A 16,874-nucleotide genomic window follows, 5' to 3' on the forward strand; every position below is an offset into this window, starting at 1 on the left:
AGATCATGACCCATTATTAGTTTTCCATCTTTATGAAAAAAAGGGTTTAATGAAACCCTTTAAGATTTTTGATCTTATATTTGTCAAATCCCCTGATATATTTGGATCTATCCATTATTATTTTTTTCTGTTCATATGGGGTCTTTCCTTATATGCTTTGTTTTTTTAGATGATTGTAAAAGCCGTCCTTTAAAAAGTTTGTATTTAAAGGGACAGTTTAGTCAAATTAAATTTTCATGATTCATATAGGGAATGCAATTTTAAACAACTTTTCAATTTACTTTTATCTTCAAATTTGATTTGTTCTCTTGGTATACTTTGTTGAAAGCTAAACCTAGGTAGACTCGTATGCTAATTTCTAATCCCTTGAAGGCCATCTCTTATATCAGGGCATTTTCACAGTTTTTTACAGCTAGACTGTACTAGTTCATTTGTGCCATATAGATACCATTATGCTCACTTCCGTGGAGTTACCTAGGAGTCATCACTGATTGGCTAAAATGCAGGTCTGTCAAAAGAATTGAAATAAGGTGATAGTCTGCAGAGGCTTAGGCCCCTATTTATGAAAGGCCTGTCGGACATGATCCGACATTGCGGATCATGTCCGACAGATCTCGCTGAATGCAGAGAACAATACGCTCTCCGCATTCAGCATTGCACCAGCAGCTCTTGTGAACTGCTGGTGCAACACCGCCCCCTGCAGATTCGCGGCCAATCGGCTGCTAGCAGGGGGGTGTCAATCAATCCGATCGCATTCGATTGGGTTGAATTGCGGCAATCTCTGTCCTCCTCAGAGCAGGCGGACAGGTTATGGAGCAGGGGTCTTTAGACCGCTGCTTCATAATTGGTGTTCTGGCGAGTCTGAAGGCTCGCCAGAAACACGGGGCTTTAAGCTCCATACGGAGCTTGATAGATATGCCCCTTAGATACAAGGTAATCACAGAGGTGAAAATGATATTAATATAACTGTGTTGGTTATGCACAACTGGGGATTGGATAAAAAAAAGTTACCCGCATTATTTCTTGGATGGTTTCCTTGCTGATTTGAGCGAATTGCATCTCTTGACCAAGCACCTTGAAGTTAGCTGAGATAAGGGGCTCATCAGAAGGCAGTGATTTCCAGCCAGTAAGCTATGAAATAAACCAAATAATAAGATGGTTAAAATTAATATTTTAAAGGCATTTAATCGTAAAATATTAACAGATTCTTTTGTTACAATTAAAACAAGATTCATACTGAAATATAGAAGAATGATGGCTTATATATTAAAGTTGTGAAACACACTCGCCTTAGGAAAATTGTGTAGTGATATATAGACAGGCTTTTAAATTTATACTCATGATTATATTTCATAAAATAATTAAAGTAAAAATATGACTTTAAAACAATAAAAAAACACACCTTGTAGTTACAAGACTTTTCTGTAGCTTTGCAATAAATTAAAGAGAGAGTAAACACATTGATATTTTAATATAAACTATTTAGCTATGTGTAGTAAAACAACTTTGCAACATACTTAATTATTTATTTTGCTTAATTTTCATGTAATATAGCTTGGAAATGTGTGGATTTTCTAATTTTCAGAAACTGCTGACTTATCAAGGCTAACGATGCTACATACCCTAAGTGCCTTTAAAGGGACACTGTACCCAAAAAAAATGATTTTGTAATTCAGAAAGAGCATGCAATTTTAAGCAACTTTCTAATTTACTCCTATTATCAATTTTTCTTCGTTCTCTTGCTATCATTATTTGAAAAAGAAGGCATCTAAGCTTTTTTTTGGTTTGAGTACTCTGGACAGCACTTTTTTTATTGGTGGATGAATTTATCCACCAACCAGCAAGGACAACCCAGGTTGTTCACCAAAAATGGGCCGGCATCTAAACTTACATTCTTGCATTTCAAATAAAGATACCAAGAGAAAGAAGAAAATTTGATAATAGGAGTAAATTAGAAAGTTGCTTAAAATTTCATGCTCAATCTGAATCAAGAATGAAAATTTTTGGGTACAGTGTCCCTTTAACTGATAACATCCTAATACCAGTAACAAGCCAAAATGAGCTTGTTACTGGTGTAGAAAAGGTTAGCCACTGTCATTATAGCAAAAGGTGGTAAAATAAAGAAGGTCTCTCATGGTGATTATGTCCCTTTAACTTTGAGGTAATGCATTTAAAACATATCCCAAATATTACAACTGAGGCTCCATATGATGTTTAATAAGCCACAAGAATAAGCTAGTTGTCTCAACCAATCAAAAGCATAATGTAACTTTTCCCCTCTGTTGATAAGACTATATATATATACATAATGTTCTCTTATATATAATAGATGTGTGTATTGTTTTAAAGCAACAATAATAATTAGATTTATTATAGCACTTACAGTTTTCACTACACGCATGATCTTTTTGCGCATGGGATAATCTGCAAATGGAATATTCTGTTTTCTTAAAGTTTCCTGGAGTCCTTCTGCCCGAACAGCAACCTATAAAAAAGTTACCAAGAAATTTAGTGTAAAATAAGATTATATTTAACAAAGGGGTAATAAATGCGTTATACATAGACATATAATATATACATATTGTCACTTATTTGTTGAAGAAATAAAATACCTCTACAAGGTCAGTCTCAGCACCAGCCGCAATTCCTCGGAGTTTAATGAGTATAAAGGTTGGGAACATTGTTTTTGGGCTGTTTATAAAGTAAACATTTGCAGCAGCTCCAGTCATCACATTGTCTACAGAAAGAAAATGCAAGAAATATTACTACCAATTAACAGATTAAAGGGCCATAATAGGTAAAAAAATGACCTGCTCTGATTCATTATTGCATGTCATTTTAAGACTTTCGACCCTGCACTAATGTGTCTTTAACCCCCTAAAAAGGGTTAAGCGCACAATAGAAGTACTACTGAGGACCTGCACAGCTGCTGAGGACCTGCTGGTCTAAAAAGGCCAGTGGCACAGTGCCGGATTTAGGTAATGAACCAGGGTAACCTCTATCTGCTGTTTTGTCCTCCAGAGAATTCTTTAGAGTTGCCCACTCAACAGAAATCTGGAACGCACACATTTTTAAGTTTTGCTTTTTCCTCGGGCCACAAAAACTGTGGCAGATATTCTTAATTCTGCTTTTCCTAAGGGCTGAAAATACTAGTACAGAGGACCATATATGGCCCATGGCTACCAGATGGGCTTCCTAGATAATTGATGGAAACATTTTATATATGTCATTGATTCCAGTTGTTCAAAAAGTTGAATAAGGGAAAACCAACAGACCAAGACATTACAATATGACATGAACATAGGTGACTAATTGTACATGACTTACAAATGAACTACATTGTGAAGTTGTGTTATGGTCTGTTGGTGGTGCTTGAAGACAAGTCTTATCTCTATTGCCATTGATGAGTTACAAATATTTGCAATCTAACAATGTCTCATGTGTAGGTTGCACATATAATTGTTTTATGACGTACCAGGTATTTGTTACTCACATTTAAAGGTATCTATATGAAGGGCTTTGCTGTAACGGAAGCCAAGCTTGTCAAGAGCTGGATTTAGCATTTTTAAAGCAATACTGCAAGCTGCAGCCCTGTAAATATAGAGAATGTTAACATAAAGTGTGACATTTCTACTTTTGTGAAAATGATTTTGTTATTGATGCTTATTATGACTTACAATGAATGAAGCTCTGGCAGTCTGCTCTTGGTCAATGCCTTCATATGAGAGTATGTGAAACTTGCAAGCTGCAAGTTAACTTTGCTTTCCTTCATTACTGTTTGAGCTACAGTTGTTACTATGGCGACTCCTGGTTTGGTTTCGAACAGAGCAATACAAGATACCATGCGCACCTCAGAATGGACGTTACGGTCCATAAAGATCTGGAGCAGAATTTCCTGAACCTAAAAACAAAACAATATTATAAATATAACACTTTCAAAACATTTTTAAACAAAGCTATACAAATGTGACAGATGTATAGACTGTAAATTATTGTTGAGGAAAACTCTTATTATCATAAAAAAATAAGCAAGGTCAAGAACCGTAATTGATGTCATGAACACTATGTAATGTTTTTTCATCTAATTTACTGGTATTCTAATTGTATTTTCACAAATTCTGGAGCTGTAATCCTTCAATACAGCAATCACCTTACTTTATTTTGTATATTGTATAATGTTTTTACCAAAGTTCTAATACGTATTGCTAAGTGGAATATTATCAATATACTCATTTACTTTTCGTTGGTCTTGTTGAGCAATGTTTCTTAGAGCCATTACAGCATCAGTCTGAATTCTGATAGGGAGTTGGGAAGCACCGGAGGAGAATCCTGGCAGGAATTTCTGAATACGTTTGATACTTTGAGGTTGTCCCGCATTTCCCATTGCCTTTAATGCAAGAGAGATGTCTTCTTCTCTGCCCTTGCTAGCAGCCTCAGCAGCTAAATCATGAAGAGGCTATAGAAGATAGATAGGAGCATAATATCAGTAAAGTGTGAGGTCTCTGAACTTACTGAGATACATACGTTGTACATAATTAGTACGTACTTGGAGAGCCGCTTCTGGGCAAGATGAGGTTGTGGCACAATATTTGTAGACCATGGAACCATAGGCCAGTATTGCAGTCTTGTAGAGGAAAGGCCTGTTCTGTATCTTAGAATCCATTACCAAGTCCTGTAAACCATTTAAACCAGTTAGTTATGCCTGTGTCAATCTGAGAGAAGTCAACATTATTTACAGTCCACAGAAGTAACTGTTCATAGACAATGTTAAACCATTACTTGATCTAAAAAGGACCTTTAAAGGGCTTAACACAAATAATAGTTATCAGGAAGTCCTTATAAAAAACTAAATAATCTATCTTTATCCCATAAATGAAATCAATATATTGGTAAACAAGCAAAATGTACATTATACATTCATTTACAAAAATACTTTTAGTTTTGGAAGTAAATAATAAAAAAATCATGTTTTCTTCCTTTGAAGTTGATAATAATTTGTTACTACCAGCTAAATTTACAGCTATAATGTGTTCTTGCCATATGGCAGTTTGGTGGTTTACTATGTATTGTTCCTTTCTTAGGAAAACATTTATATGTCTTTCACTTTAACAATATGTATTTTTTATCTTCTCTTCTGGCATTAGGAGTGCACAGATTCTTGAAGCAAACCACCATTTTTAAATAGTAATAAATATTAATTGTTAGAAAGTTTATAGAAAACTTTAACCCAGATAATGAAATACAGGTTAATACATAATAATATTAGTAATAGTACAACAATATTGTTAAAAGGAAACTGACTATTGAAAAAATGTCAGCAGTTGTATTGCTCTTAATAGTAGTATATTTTATTGCTAGTCTTGCCATAACATAATACATTTTTCAGTGGATTTCTGTTTTTAGATACATATTTAATTTTTTTAACAAGGGTTCATAATTTCAATAATGAATAGAAATCAATAAGATAATAGGAATTTATTATAGGTCTTACAGAAGCTTCTTGCAATGTACGTTGACTTGCACGTGAATGCAGCATAGCCATACTGATGCACAAGGCAGCTTCCTGTTTGTTCAGATTTTGGTTATCTATATTCTGCTTGATGAACTTCAGAGAATCAGTAGATCCAATCAGTGGGATAGCATGTATCAACCAGTGCCTATATAAATACACATGTATAATGGTTACAGATACAGTACAATATAGCATAAATATAAGGCAATTCTCCTGAGAAGCCAATTTGATGTTAAAATTACCTTAACGGGACAGTATACGCTCATTTTCATATAACTGCATGTAATAGACACTACTATAAAGAATAAGATGCACAGATACTGATATAAAAATCCAGTATAAAATGGTTTAAAAACGTACTTGGAAGCTTTCAGTTTAGCTCTGTTGAAAAGGCAGTTGGAAAGCCCACTGCAAGTGGGAAATAAGACACTCCCCCCCTCCCCCTTCTTTTGCACATGAAAAGACCCTTTACACAAACAGGAGCAAGCTGGAGAAGGTAGCTGACGGTATTCAAATAAAACTTTTGGGCTTGGTTAGAAGTCTGAAAATCAGAGCAATGTTATTTAAAAATAAGCAAAATTATACATTTTTTAAAAACAAACAAGCTTTATGGGCTTTATAAATAGATCATCTACAAAACATTTATGCAAAGAAAAAATGAGTGTATAATGGCCCTTTAAATGGACATGGGACCCAATTGTTTTTCATTTATAATTAAAATAGAGTGTACAATTTATTTAAAAAAAGCAGCTTTCCATTTTTGGTCTATTATCAAATTTACTGTGCGTTCTATCCAAAAGAAAACAATGAGTTTCGTGTCACTTTAATGCATGTTTCTTATATGCAAATTTGCTGTATGGTAAAAGTTATCACTTTTTCAGTAAGAAGCCTCAAAGAGAAGTAAAAGCTGATTTTATAGATAATCACTAAATTCTGCTGATAAGCATCTCTTTAGTCAAACAACATATTTCTTAATTTTTTTTCTATCATGTTATGAAAGAGCAGCAGTTATAAAATATTTTTGAGTAAAAATAAGTTAAAGGGCCATTATAGACCGGTGCTCAGACAAAATGCCGATGGACAGAATGCCGAAGTACATTTGTCCATCAGACATATGTCCCAGAGAGACTGTGTTCCGACGTCGGCCAAGGGCAGATACGCTCTAGAGTGCTCTGTTCTAATCAGAGCCTCAGGTGCCGCAACCACCTCTGGGAACCTAGCCATGGTTCCCATCTCCCAGCGACGTGCTTTTAACTATCTATCTATCTATCTATCTATCTGTCTGTCTGTCTGTCTATCTGTCTATCTATCTATTTGTTTATTTTTCGATCTTTATCTATCTATCTATCTATCTATCAACATTCACAAATATACATTTCTGACATTCAAAAACAAAACAAAAACAAATCAGTGACCAATATAGCCACCTTTCTTTGCAAGGACACTCAAAAGCCTGCCATCCATGGATTCTGTCAGTGTTTTGATCTGTTCACCATCAACATTGCGTGAAGCAGCAACCACAGCCTCCCAGACACTGTTCAGAGAGGTGTACTGTTTTCCCTCCTTGTAAATCTCACATTTGATGATGGACCACAGGTTCTCAATGGGGTTCAGATCAGGTGAACAAGGAGGCCATGTCATTAGATTTTCTTCTTTTATACCCTTTCTTGCCAGCCACGCTGTGGAGTACTTGGACGCGTGTGATGGAGCATTGTCCTGCATGAAAATGATGTTTTTCTTGAAGGATGCAGACTTCTTCCTGTACCACTGCTTGAAGAAGGTGTCTTCCAGAAACTGGCAGTAGGACTGGGAGTTGAGCTTGACTCCATCCTCAACCCGAAAAGGCCCCACAAGCTCATCTTTGATGATACCAGCCCAAACCAGTACTCCACCTCCACCTTGCTGGCGTCTGAGTCCGACTGGAGCTCTCTGCCCTTTACCAATCCAGCCACGGGCCCATCCATCTGGCCCATCAAGACTCACTCTCATTTCATCAGTCCATAAAAGCTTAGAAAAATCAGTCTTGAGATATTTCTTGGCCCAGTCTTGAAGTTTCAGCTTGTGTGTCTTGTTCAGTGGTGGTCGTCTTTCAGCCTTTCTTACCTTGGCCATGTCTCTGAGTATTGCACACCTTGTGCTTTTGGGCACTCCAGTGATGTTGCAGCTCTGAAATATGGCCAAACTGGTGGCAAGTGGCATCTTGGCAGCTGCACGCTTGACTTTTCTCAGTTCATGGGCAGTTATTTTGCGCCTTGGTTTTTCCACACGCTTCTTGCGACCCTGTTGACTATTTTGAATGAAACGCTTGATTGTTCGATGATCACGTTTCAGAAGCTTTGCAATTTCAAGAGTGCTGCATCCCTCTGCAAGATATCTCACTATTTTTGACTTTTCTGAGCCTGTCAAGTCCTTCTTTTGACCCATTTTGCCAAAGGAAAGGAAGTTGCCTAATAATTATGCACACCTGATATAGGGTGTTGATGTCATTAGACCACACCCCTTCTCATTACAGAGATGCACATCACCTAATATGCTTAATTGGTAGTAGGCTTTCGAGCCTATACAGCTTGGAGTAAGACAACATGCATAAAGAGGATGATGTGGTCAAAATACTAATTTGCCTAATAATTCTGCACTCCCTGTAAAGAAGTGCTGTCCAGGGTTCTGGACTTTCTTTTTTCAAATAAAGATAGCAAGAGAATGAAGAAAATTGATAATAGGAGTAACTTAGAAAGTTGCTTAAAATTGCATGCTCTATCTGAATCACGAAAAAAAAAGAAAAGAATTTGGGTTCAGTATCCCTTTAAGCATATTTACATAGACATTACCTGTACTGAGGTCGGTCTGCATACTGCTTCCAAATAGTCTGAAGGCTTTCAGCACTTGCTGCTCTCAGAAGCTGAATCAGTTGCAGGTATTTGTCTGGAGCTTGTGATTGAACTTGTTGTTGGTTATTCTGCACCAAGTTCTGAAGTGTTTCTACAATCTAATAAAACAAAGGAAATATTAAAAGCAAAAAGTTTAACCAATGTATGTGTGTTATGTATAAAGTCTTATAGCAAATCAAATAAACACATACCATGATACTACTGATACATTACAAAACATACATATAAATAAGCAATTAAATATATCCCCATTTAACCTGAAGTTATATAGCTATGTTCTAGTAATCAACCTGTCCTGCTCTTTGTAGCAGAAACCACAAGACGGATTAACGACTGTCTTATTTATTTGCATAATTTTACTGTCTGTGTGCGGTTGCTGCTTTATTAAATATATTCATGAAAATAGGCTAAAAAATTACAATTTTGTAACATAGAAATATTTAATACTGTTTAAAATAATGTTATTAAGTATGTGGGAAACCCTAGTTTTATTGTGATAAGCTATACCTGTGATTCTGGGTTCTTGGTCTTCAATAACTGAAATGGCATCTGATGGACTTCGGCACCAAATTGGTAGTTAAGACCACCACGATTTTCCAACTGCAGCTGTGCATCACTGCTTCGGCTAGCTTTAGTTTCCACCCATGTTAGTACTTGTCTGAAAGAGAAAATCCAATTAATTGCCATAAAAGATCACAAAGAAATGGATCCTTGCAATGCTTGTCTTTTAATATGCCATTTTCAAGAAAATGAAATGACTATATCCAGCAATAGCTGTAATGTTTGTATCCCAGTTACTGCTCAAACATGTTTATCCTAATCTATATTACTGGTTTAATTTAGTAATCATGCTGAGGAAAGCAGCCTCAACCTCAAAAGTGTTCTGAATTTGCTAGGCAATTCCTTTTTGTTATTTTTTATTTTTGTTACCACTGCTTTACACATAAAAGTGTGACACAAATAGGGAGCAGTTAAAGGGACATGAAACCCAAAAAGTTTATTTCATGATTCAGATAGAGAATACAATTTTAAACAACTTTCCAATTTACTTCTATTATTTAATTTGCTTCCTTCTCTTGTTATCCTTTGCTGGAAGGTTTATCTAGGCAAGCTCAGGAGCAACAGAGAACCTAGGTTCCAGCTGTTGATTGGTAGCTGCATATATATATATTGATTGTGATTGGCTCACCCAGTTAGAAACCATTAGTGCATTGCTGCTCCTTCAACAAATGATGCCAAGAGTATGATACAAATTAGATAATAGAAGTAAATTAGAAAGTTGTTTAAAATTGTATTCTCTATCTAAATTGAGAAAGAAAAAAAATTGAGTTTCATGTTCCTTTAAATAAAGATAAAGGGAATACAAAAAAAAAAGCCATTGAAAATATGGTCCACCACTAGTTTACAGTATAAATAAAGGTATAAATACATAAATACAAAACATTTTAAAGCCCTCAATGATATATGAATGAACAAAGTGAAATAAGAGTGCTGGTATCTGAGGGCAAACAGAAGATAGAAGGCTCAATAGATGGTATTTTATAAATACAGTATGAAAAAAATTAACTTCAGCAATGCCTAAACTTTTTTTTCACATGGAGGGCTGTTCATTAATGATATGATTGGCCAGGAACCATATTACATTCAGCTCACACTTATGCTAAAGGTAATGCTTCCAAATGAAAATAGATTATAATTACATTTTAGCTAAAAATGATAGAACAATAGTTATTATTAATAAATATAATTTATTAATTGTATTTACTACTCTAATTTGCAAACTTTAAGACAAATATACTTGCTTAATTACCTAATGAGATGAGCTTAACTGCATCTTCAATACAAATTTACAAATGTCTGTTTTCTGTTTAGTGCCAACTAACCAAAAAATGATGGAGGCCAAGATGCTGCCTGCTGACTGTAGTCTGAGTTGCCCTGCTCTAGTGTATACATTATTTATTATTTGGCTATACATAAAAGTTATTTGATAAGACTATACCTTGCTTTCATTACCGCAGCTCCATAAAGTTCATAAAATGGAGAGAACTGATAGACTTGCTGGGCTGTAGCTTCTACAATGAGGGCACCCTGTTCCTTCTCCTTTAGTTTGTATGTGTAGGTAGCTGATCCTCGTAAGTGCTTTGATTTCTGTGTAGAGAAATAGAATATAATGAATTCAGAGGATATTGAAATTATACATAGCCATTATTAAAAATGATAGTTTTCACAGTTACCTGTTGGCATGCTTTGCAGGTTTCCAAGTAGACCATTCCGATGTTCTTTACTACTTTGTCTTCACAGTTGTTGAGATCTGTGGATTTAGTTACAATATATCTCTCTTGCCTTCTATCTTCCTGGATCACATATTTTGTGTGGCACACTCCGGTAACACCATTCTGAGAAACAGATTAGAAAATATTCATAGAAATGAATGTATTACATCTGTTTGAAAAATAAATAATTATATTTTGGTTTTATATCTAGGATTTAGCTAAATATAACACAAACCTCTTGCAGGTCATACACATCTTGAGATTTCTTGATTGTAACTTGAAGCATGTTTAGGATTCCCCTGTGAATATTGACCACAGTCTCTGAAACATCAGCATGAGCAAAGATCTCTCCCACACGGCCATTGGAGTACTGAAACCTCACAGGTTTTGTTAGTTGTTCAGCCAGAACCTGGGTCAGCTTAGAGGATCGAGTGAATGGATCTTTTGGCCATATTCCGTTGTACTCCTTTATTTCTGGAGATTGGATCTAAAAAAAAAGAATGTGGAAATAGAAACATTGCACAATAGTTTAATGTATAAATTTGTTCTCATTAGCAGTTCTAGTGGGTGGTTGGGAGAGCTATGTAATGGCACACTGTTGGGACACCACTAAATTTCAAAGGTATCACTAACCTTAATTTTGCAAGATAATCTAGTTTTGTGCATTTTATTTTCTCTCTCCCGGGCACATAGAGAGGAAAATTGGAGAAATGTTGATTTATATAGGAAAAAAAGTATAATACCTTTCACCCTTGATAGGATATTTTACAGCAAATGTTGCTAGCACCCATAATCTTTAAGGTCTATAACCACTCCTTTTTGAGCTATTACTGATGTACATTATAGGTCATGTGGCTGAACTAGAGCTGTTGGGGGCTAATATAAGATTATTATTATTAATACAAATTTCTTTCTGTCTGTTTTTAATGATACTTGATAATATTAAATATAAAAGCATATCACATTGGAAAAACTAAATTATGTCTCCTAGATTCATTAAGACTAGAACTCCCATTCTAATATTAATAGTTTAGTATTATTCATTGGAATCCATTCATTAAAGAATTAAATTATAAGTGAGTTTTAGTCGAAGACTGCATAGTGAAAGCTTAGTAAGCAAAGACACTCCATAGACAGAAATTAGCTTTTTATCTATGGTCTTTGTTATGTACATTTTTTTTATTAAAAAATATCTTTTAAAATAATAGTTATTGTAAATACAAAATATATTTTTTGTGACCTGTCACAGCAGTTTCTGAAGAAAATTAATGTTATACAGAAAATATTCAATTATGTTAATAAAATTAGCTGTAGACCAATCTGAAATATACATTTAGCTTTTATTACCTTGAGAATGTAGGACCTCTGTGCATAGCCTCTGATTTCTGCTTTACAGTTCAGTTTAATACCAGACTTAGCCAAACCATTCTCTGGGAATCCAGTCAGAATAATTCCTTCATAATTGTACACATACGTCTTGCTCTCACTAAAGTATGGTTCTGTAATTCATTGTAAGTAAGATATGAATTAGTTACAATATTCTGCTACCACTGTAAATTATCTTTCAAATTATTTTGTAGTCAACAAAAGAAAAAGGCTTCTCATACATATATGTGGTGTGTGTATTTTTATTATACAAAATATACGTATTATAAAATATCCCATAAACTATTTATTTTCATTATATATTGAAATGCAGTATTTTGTTTATGCATACAAAAATAGGTATTGAATAAATAAATATATTTGTTAATACTAGAATAATTAAGATAATCTAAATTTACATTTGTCTTATATTTTTATATATATTTTCTATTAAATTAATTATATTTAAAATAAAATATGCTTACCAATTTTAGACTTCTCGCTCACTGTAAGGAAAAAAGAAATATATTTATTAGAAAAACAATTAACAAATATATATATATATATATATATATATATATATTTATATGTCTTTTTTTTTTTTTTTTCAGGCTGGTGGTCACATACCCGCTAAGGTGAGCAGAACAGCTAGGATGATTCCCCTCATTTTGATGGTGAATGTAGACCCAAGATCAAAATGCTCTATTTATACTAGAGAAATCAGGAGCATGTGATGCCAAGAAAATGGGAAGTTTGGTTAATAATCAACTATTACCCAATGATTTTTTTTTTTTTTAAATGATCAATTTACAATAAGTTTAAAAAATTTAATTCATTATTAAACAAAAGTAATTTAACATTATACAATTTGTCTTAATGATAGTAAATATATTAAAACATTAATTAATGTATATTTTTTATACTGGAAATCAACAACAGGATTAACAATTGTTGGCCAACTATTAGGTCATGGTAACTTTGTTCAGGTCAGGATGACTGGATACCTCAGAATTGTACCTTTTTACCAGTCATTCCAAAAGATTGAGTAAAGAAATAACAGATCAAAAAGTCAGCAGTTTTATCATGTTATAATGTTTATTCCAATTGTTTAATCCAGTTTATTTTGTGGCCATTTATGCTCATTTTCTAATTATTTCTTAATGGAATGCTCTATTTTTTATTAGCATTCATTACATTTTTAAATGGCTACTGTGTATTATTGGAATGTCTCTGATGCTGTAGAGATAAGTAATCATACAGCAGAGATTTAAACTATCGTATTGTATATACATTATTAACTTTAGTTGAAATAAATCTTTATTGTGGGCAACAATCATTGAAAGGCAGTACAACCAGTGATTAATCAGATATGACATCTATAATGCACAAAATTACAATTTATAGAAGCTTACATTCCTTTAGATGCCCCCCGTCCTGTACCACACCGGTACTTGTGGGATAGAAGTGACTGACAATATCTAGCATATCTCTGTATATACGTTTTGCCCTTTTTATACATTCTTATAAAGTAATAATAATAGATTCCCCATAACATAAAAAAAAGAAAAAAAGAAACAAGGGGTACAAAAGAGAAAGAAAAACCTAAAACATAAAACAGAAAAAAAAACAACTACAAACTAACTTCATAACTGTGGTACTAGTGGTGAGCAACTTTTTGCTCTGATCATTTTTTGTCTAGGCTCTGATAGTTCCTGTAAAGAGATAACATCTAAGAGTTGAGTCTAGTCTACCAAAGAAGGTGTGGTCCCAAACTCCCGCCTTATTTTTAATTAAGAGTTCCCTTGTTTGCCGTTCATATAATATGGTTTATTGTAGCATGATATATATAGTCTTATTCTTTCTCATTCATTATCCAGTAAAACCATATTTTGGTGAACTGTTCCCTATCACCTTGTATAGAGGCCGATATTTCCGACATAGTATATAAATGCTCTATCTTGCCCATTATCTCCTGCCACTCGGGGGCCCCTACTTTCCAGTGTCTGGCTATACAGACTCTGGTTGCTGTACATAGAGTCTTAATAAATGTGTTTATGACCTTATTATATTGTGTAAATCTATAGTTCAGGAGTGCATGCGCTGGAGTCAAAGTGATATGCTCTTGGAGTAACCTATTTATAAGTTCCTGGAGTTTTTCCCAAATAATTCTAATTTGAGGGCATGTCCACCACATGTGGAGGTATGTACCCTTTTCCTGACAACCTCTATAGCAGTGATTTGACCCATTTTGAGAGAAGTGGCATGTTTTCTCAGGTGTGAGATACCATCTAAAAGCTGTCTTTATACAATTTTCTCGCAGGTCGGCGTTAATCAAACCCCTACTAGTATCAAACATCACCTGCTCCCATTGTTCCCTTGATAGATTCAGTCCAGTATCATGTCCCCATTTGGTCAGTAGCGTCGAGATGCTTGGCTCTGCGGCTGTCTGTAAGGCTATATATAGTTTTGATATCAGCTGTCTCTGTCTGTCTGGAGCAGTGCAAATCCGCTCCAAGGGGGTCATTGTCTGAGCTGTCCAAGGGTAGCAGTAGCCCTGCACCGCCGAGGAGAGCTGTAGGTATAGGAACCAATGCAATTTCAATGGCTGTATTTTGTCTTGCAGTTGAGAATACGTCTGTATATGTCTGCCCTCCAAAAAATCTGCCACCCTGTAGAGTCCCTTATTGAGCCACTTCCCCACCTGTACACGAATCTCAGGTGGAAGTAAAGCTCCTACCGGCTTAATGCCTGTGCTTGCCGGCATCAGTTTCAGGGTGCCTGTGAGAGATCTCCAAATCTTGATAGTGTCATTCATGGCCAGTGATCTAAAGCTTTGTTCCTCCAGTGAATGCCCCACTTCCCATAAAGCATCTGCAGGGCAGTCATACCCCCCCAAACCCGCCTCTATCTGGGTCCAAAGGATCTTAGGGTTATTCTGGTTTAGTAAAGAGGTCTGGGCTAGTCTGGCCGCATATTAATAATCTAACAAATTCGGCATGCCCACCCCCCCTAATTGTCTGTGTCTGGATAACGTACGGGAGGCTATTCTCGCTTTTCTATCCTGCCTCAGGAAGTTGTTAAGGGACGATTGCAATTTAAGCAATTCTGGTTTAGGTATCATCATGGGTAAAGATCTAAAAAGATACAGAATCCTGGGCAGGATATTCATTTTAATAGCAGAGAGTCTCCCATACCAGGAAAAGTTATAGGTTTTCCATTTCTTGAGGTCTTTATCTATGGTCTTATAGAGAGGGGCGTAATTTAAGTTATGTAAGGAGTGATATGATTCCGCAATTTTAATACCTAGATATGTAATCGATTTTTTGGTCCATGCGAACTCAAAGTTGGCTTCTATTAATTTTTTTTGTATGTGCTGGGAGAGATAAAGGTAGCGCCTCACTTTTCTCTAAATTGATCTTATAACCTGACACCAGTGAGAAGTCATGCAGCGTCTGGTAAAGGTTAGGGAGAGATATCAAGGGTCTAGTTATGGTTAATAGAACGTCATCTGCAAAAAGCGATATTTTGTATTCTAAATCCCCCACCCTTACCCCAGAAATGTCAGGATTTTGTCTTATGGCTGCTGCTAGTGGCTCTATGCATAGGGCAAAGAGCAATGGGGACAGGGGACACCCCTGCCTCGTGCCACTAAGGATCTGGATGGGTCTGGACTGAAAACCCGCCGCTCTAATGACTGCCGTTGGGGTAGAGTAGATTCCCCTTATCGCCTTCATAAATGCCCCACTAAATCCCATCTCCGTCAAGATCGTAGTCATGTAGGTCCAGTCTATCCTGTCGAACGCCTTCTCCGCGTCCAATGAGAGGAGCAGAGAAGGCGTCCCTGTGGCCTTTAAGTAGTCTATGAGTGTAATGGTCCTCCTAACATTATCAGGAGCCTCCCTTTCTGAAATAAACCCCACCTGGTCTGGGTGGACCAAATGTGGTGCTATTTTCCTGAGCCTATTTGCTAGTATTTTCGTGAGAATTTTAACATCCTGATTTATCAGGGATATTGGTCTATAACTTTGACAGTTCTCTGGGTTTTTACCTGGCTTAGGAATTACTACTATCTTGGCCCTTAGGAGGTCTGTCGGTATTTCTCTACCTCCCATGACATCGTTGCAAAATTTCTGTAGATGTTTGACTAGATCTGACTTGAAAATTTTGTAGTATTCTGCCGGGTAGCCGTCAGGCCCCGGCGCCTTGCCTAATTTCAGGTCCTTAATTGCCAGGAGGATTTCCCCTATCGAGATGTCAGCGTTCAGGTCATCATTATCTTGTGTGGAGAGTCTAGGAAGGTTGGCCCTGACTAGTAGTCGTCTTAGGGTCTCCTTAGTCTGTGTCGTGTGTTTCACCTTTTTCCCATCATAGAGGGAGGAATAATAGTCAGCAAAAGTGTCGGCTATCTCCTGTGGATGGGATGTGCGGTCCCCATCCGGTTTTTGCAGTACTGGAATGGCGAAGTTTCTAACCCTTTCTCTCAATTTGTGGGCTAAGTACCTATCCGGTTTGTTAGAGTAGAGGTAGTAGTGGGCCTTTAATGTCTGTATTGCCCTGACTGAGTGGGAATCTAGTATTTTGGTCAAGTCTTTTCTCTTAGCTTGAAGGGTCTTAAATACAGTTGGGGAGAGTGTTTGCTGGTGTCTTTTCTCCAGTCCCTCAATCTCTGTCTGGAGTCTCTGTTTAATCTCTAGTGTTTTCTTAATGGCTCTAGTCTTTGCTTTGATAAGTAGTCCCCTAATGAATGGTTTGTGGGCTGCCCAGGTATTAATGGGGTTAGACATAGAGCCCACATTCTCCGACCAATATTCTCCTAATGCCTTAGACATAGCCGTA

The 16,874-nt window shown here is 35.9% G+C and overlaps 1 protein-coding gene across 1 annotated transcript in view; it reads right to left on the minus strand.

Moving 5' to 3' along the window:
- Positions 1–12,711, minus strand: part of LOC128640739 (vitellogenin-A2) — a 30,172-nt gene extending 17,461 nt beyond the window's left edge. The window contains exons 1-16 of the mRNA XM_053693166.1: positions 12,666–12,711; positions 12,524–12,544; positions 12,021–12,172; positions 10,909–11,160; positions 10,635–10,796; positions 10,400–10,548; positions 8,908–9,058; positions 8,341–8,498; positions 5,492–5,657; positions 4,547–4,672; positions 4,238–4,456; positions 3,678–3,901; positions 3,494–3,591; positions 2,613–2,737; positions 2,384–2,485; positions 1,012–1,131 (exon numbers count right to left, since the gene is read on the minus strand). Of these exons, the coding sequence (XP_053549141.1) occupies positions 1,012–1,131; positions 2,384–2,485; positions 2,613–2,737; positions 3,494–3,591; positions 3,678–3,901; positions 4,238–4,456; positions 4,547–4,672; positions 5,492–5,657; positions 8,341–8,498; positions 8,908–9,058; positions 10,400–10,548; positions 10,635–10,796; positions 10,909–11,160; positions 12,021–12,172; positions 12,524–12,544; positions 12,666–12,705 (2,265 nt within the window). The 5' untranslated portion in view covers positions 12,706–12,711. The remainder of the gene's footprint in view (positions 1–1,011; positions 1,132–2,383; positions 2,486–2,612; positions 2,738–3,493; positions 3,592–3,677; positions 3,902–4,237; positions 4,457–4,546; positions 4,673–5,491; positions 5,658–8,340; positions 8,499–8,907; positions 9,059–10,399; positions 10,549–10,634; positions 10,797–10,908; positions 11,161–12,020; positions 12,173–12,523; positions 12,545–12,665) is intronic.
- Between the last annotated feature and the right edge of the window lie 4,163 nt (positions 12,712–16,874).

This window comes from Bombina bombina, chromosome 10 (assembly GCF_027579735.1).
Source record: "Bombina bombina isolate aBomBom1 chromosome 10, aBomBom1.pri, whole genome shotgun sequence".
NCBI classification, from domain to species: domain Eukaryota; kingdom Metazoa; phylum Chordata; class Amphibia; order Anura; family Bombinatoridae; genus Bombina; species Bombina bombina.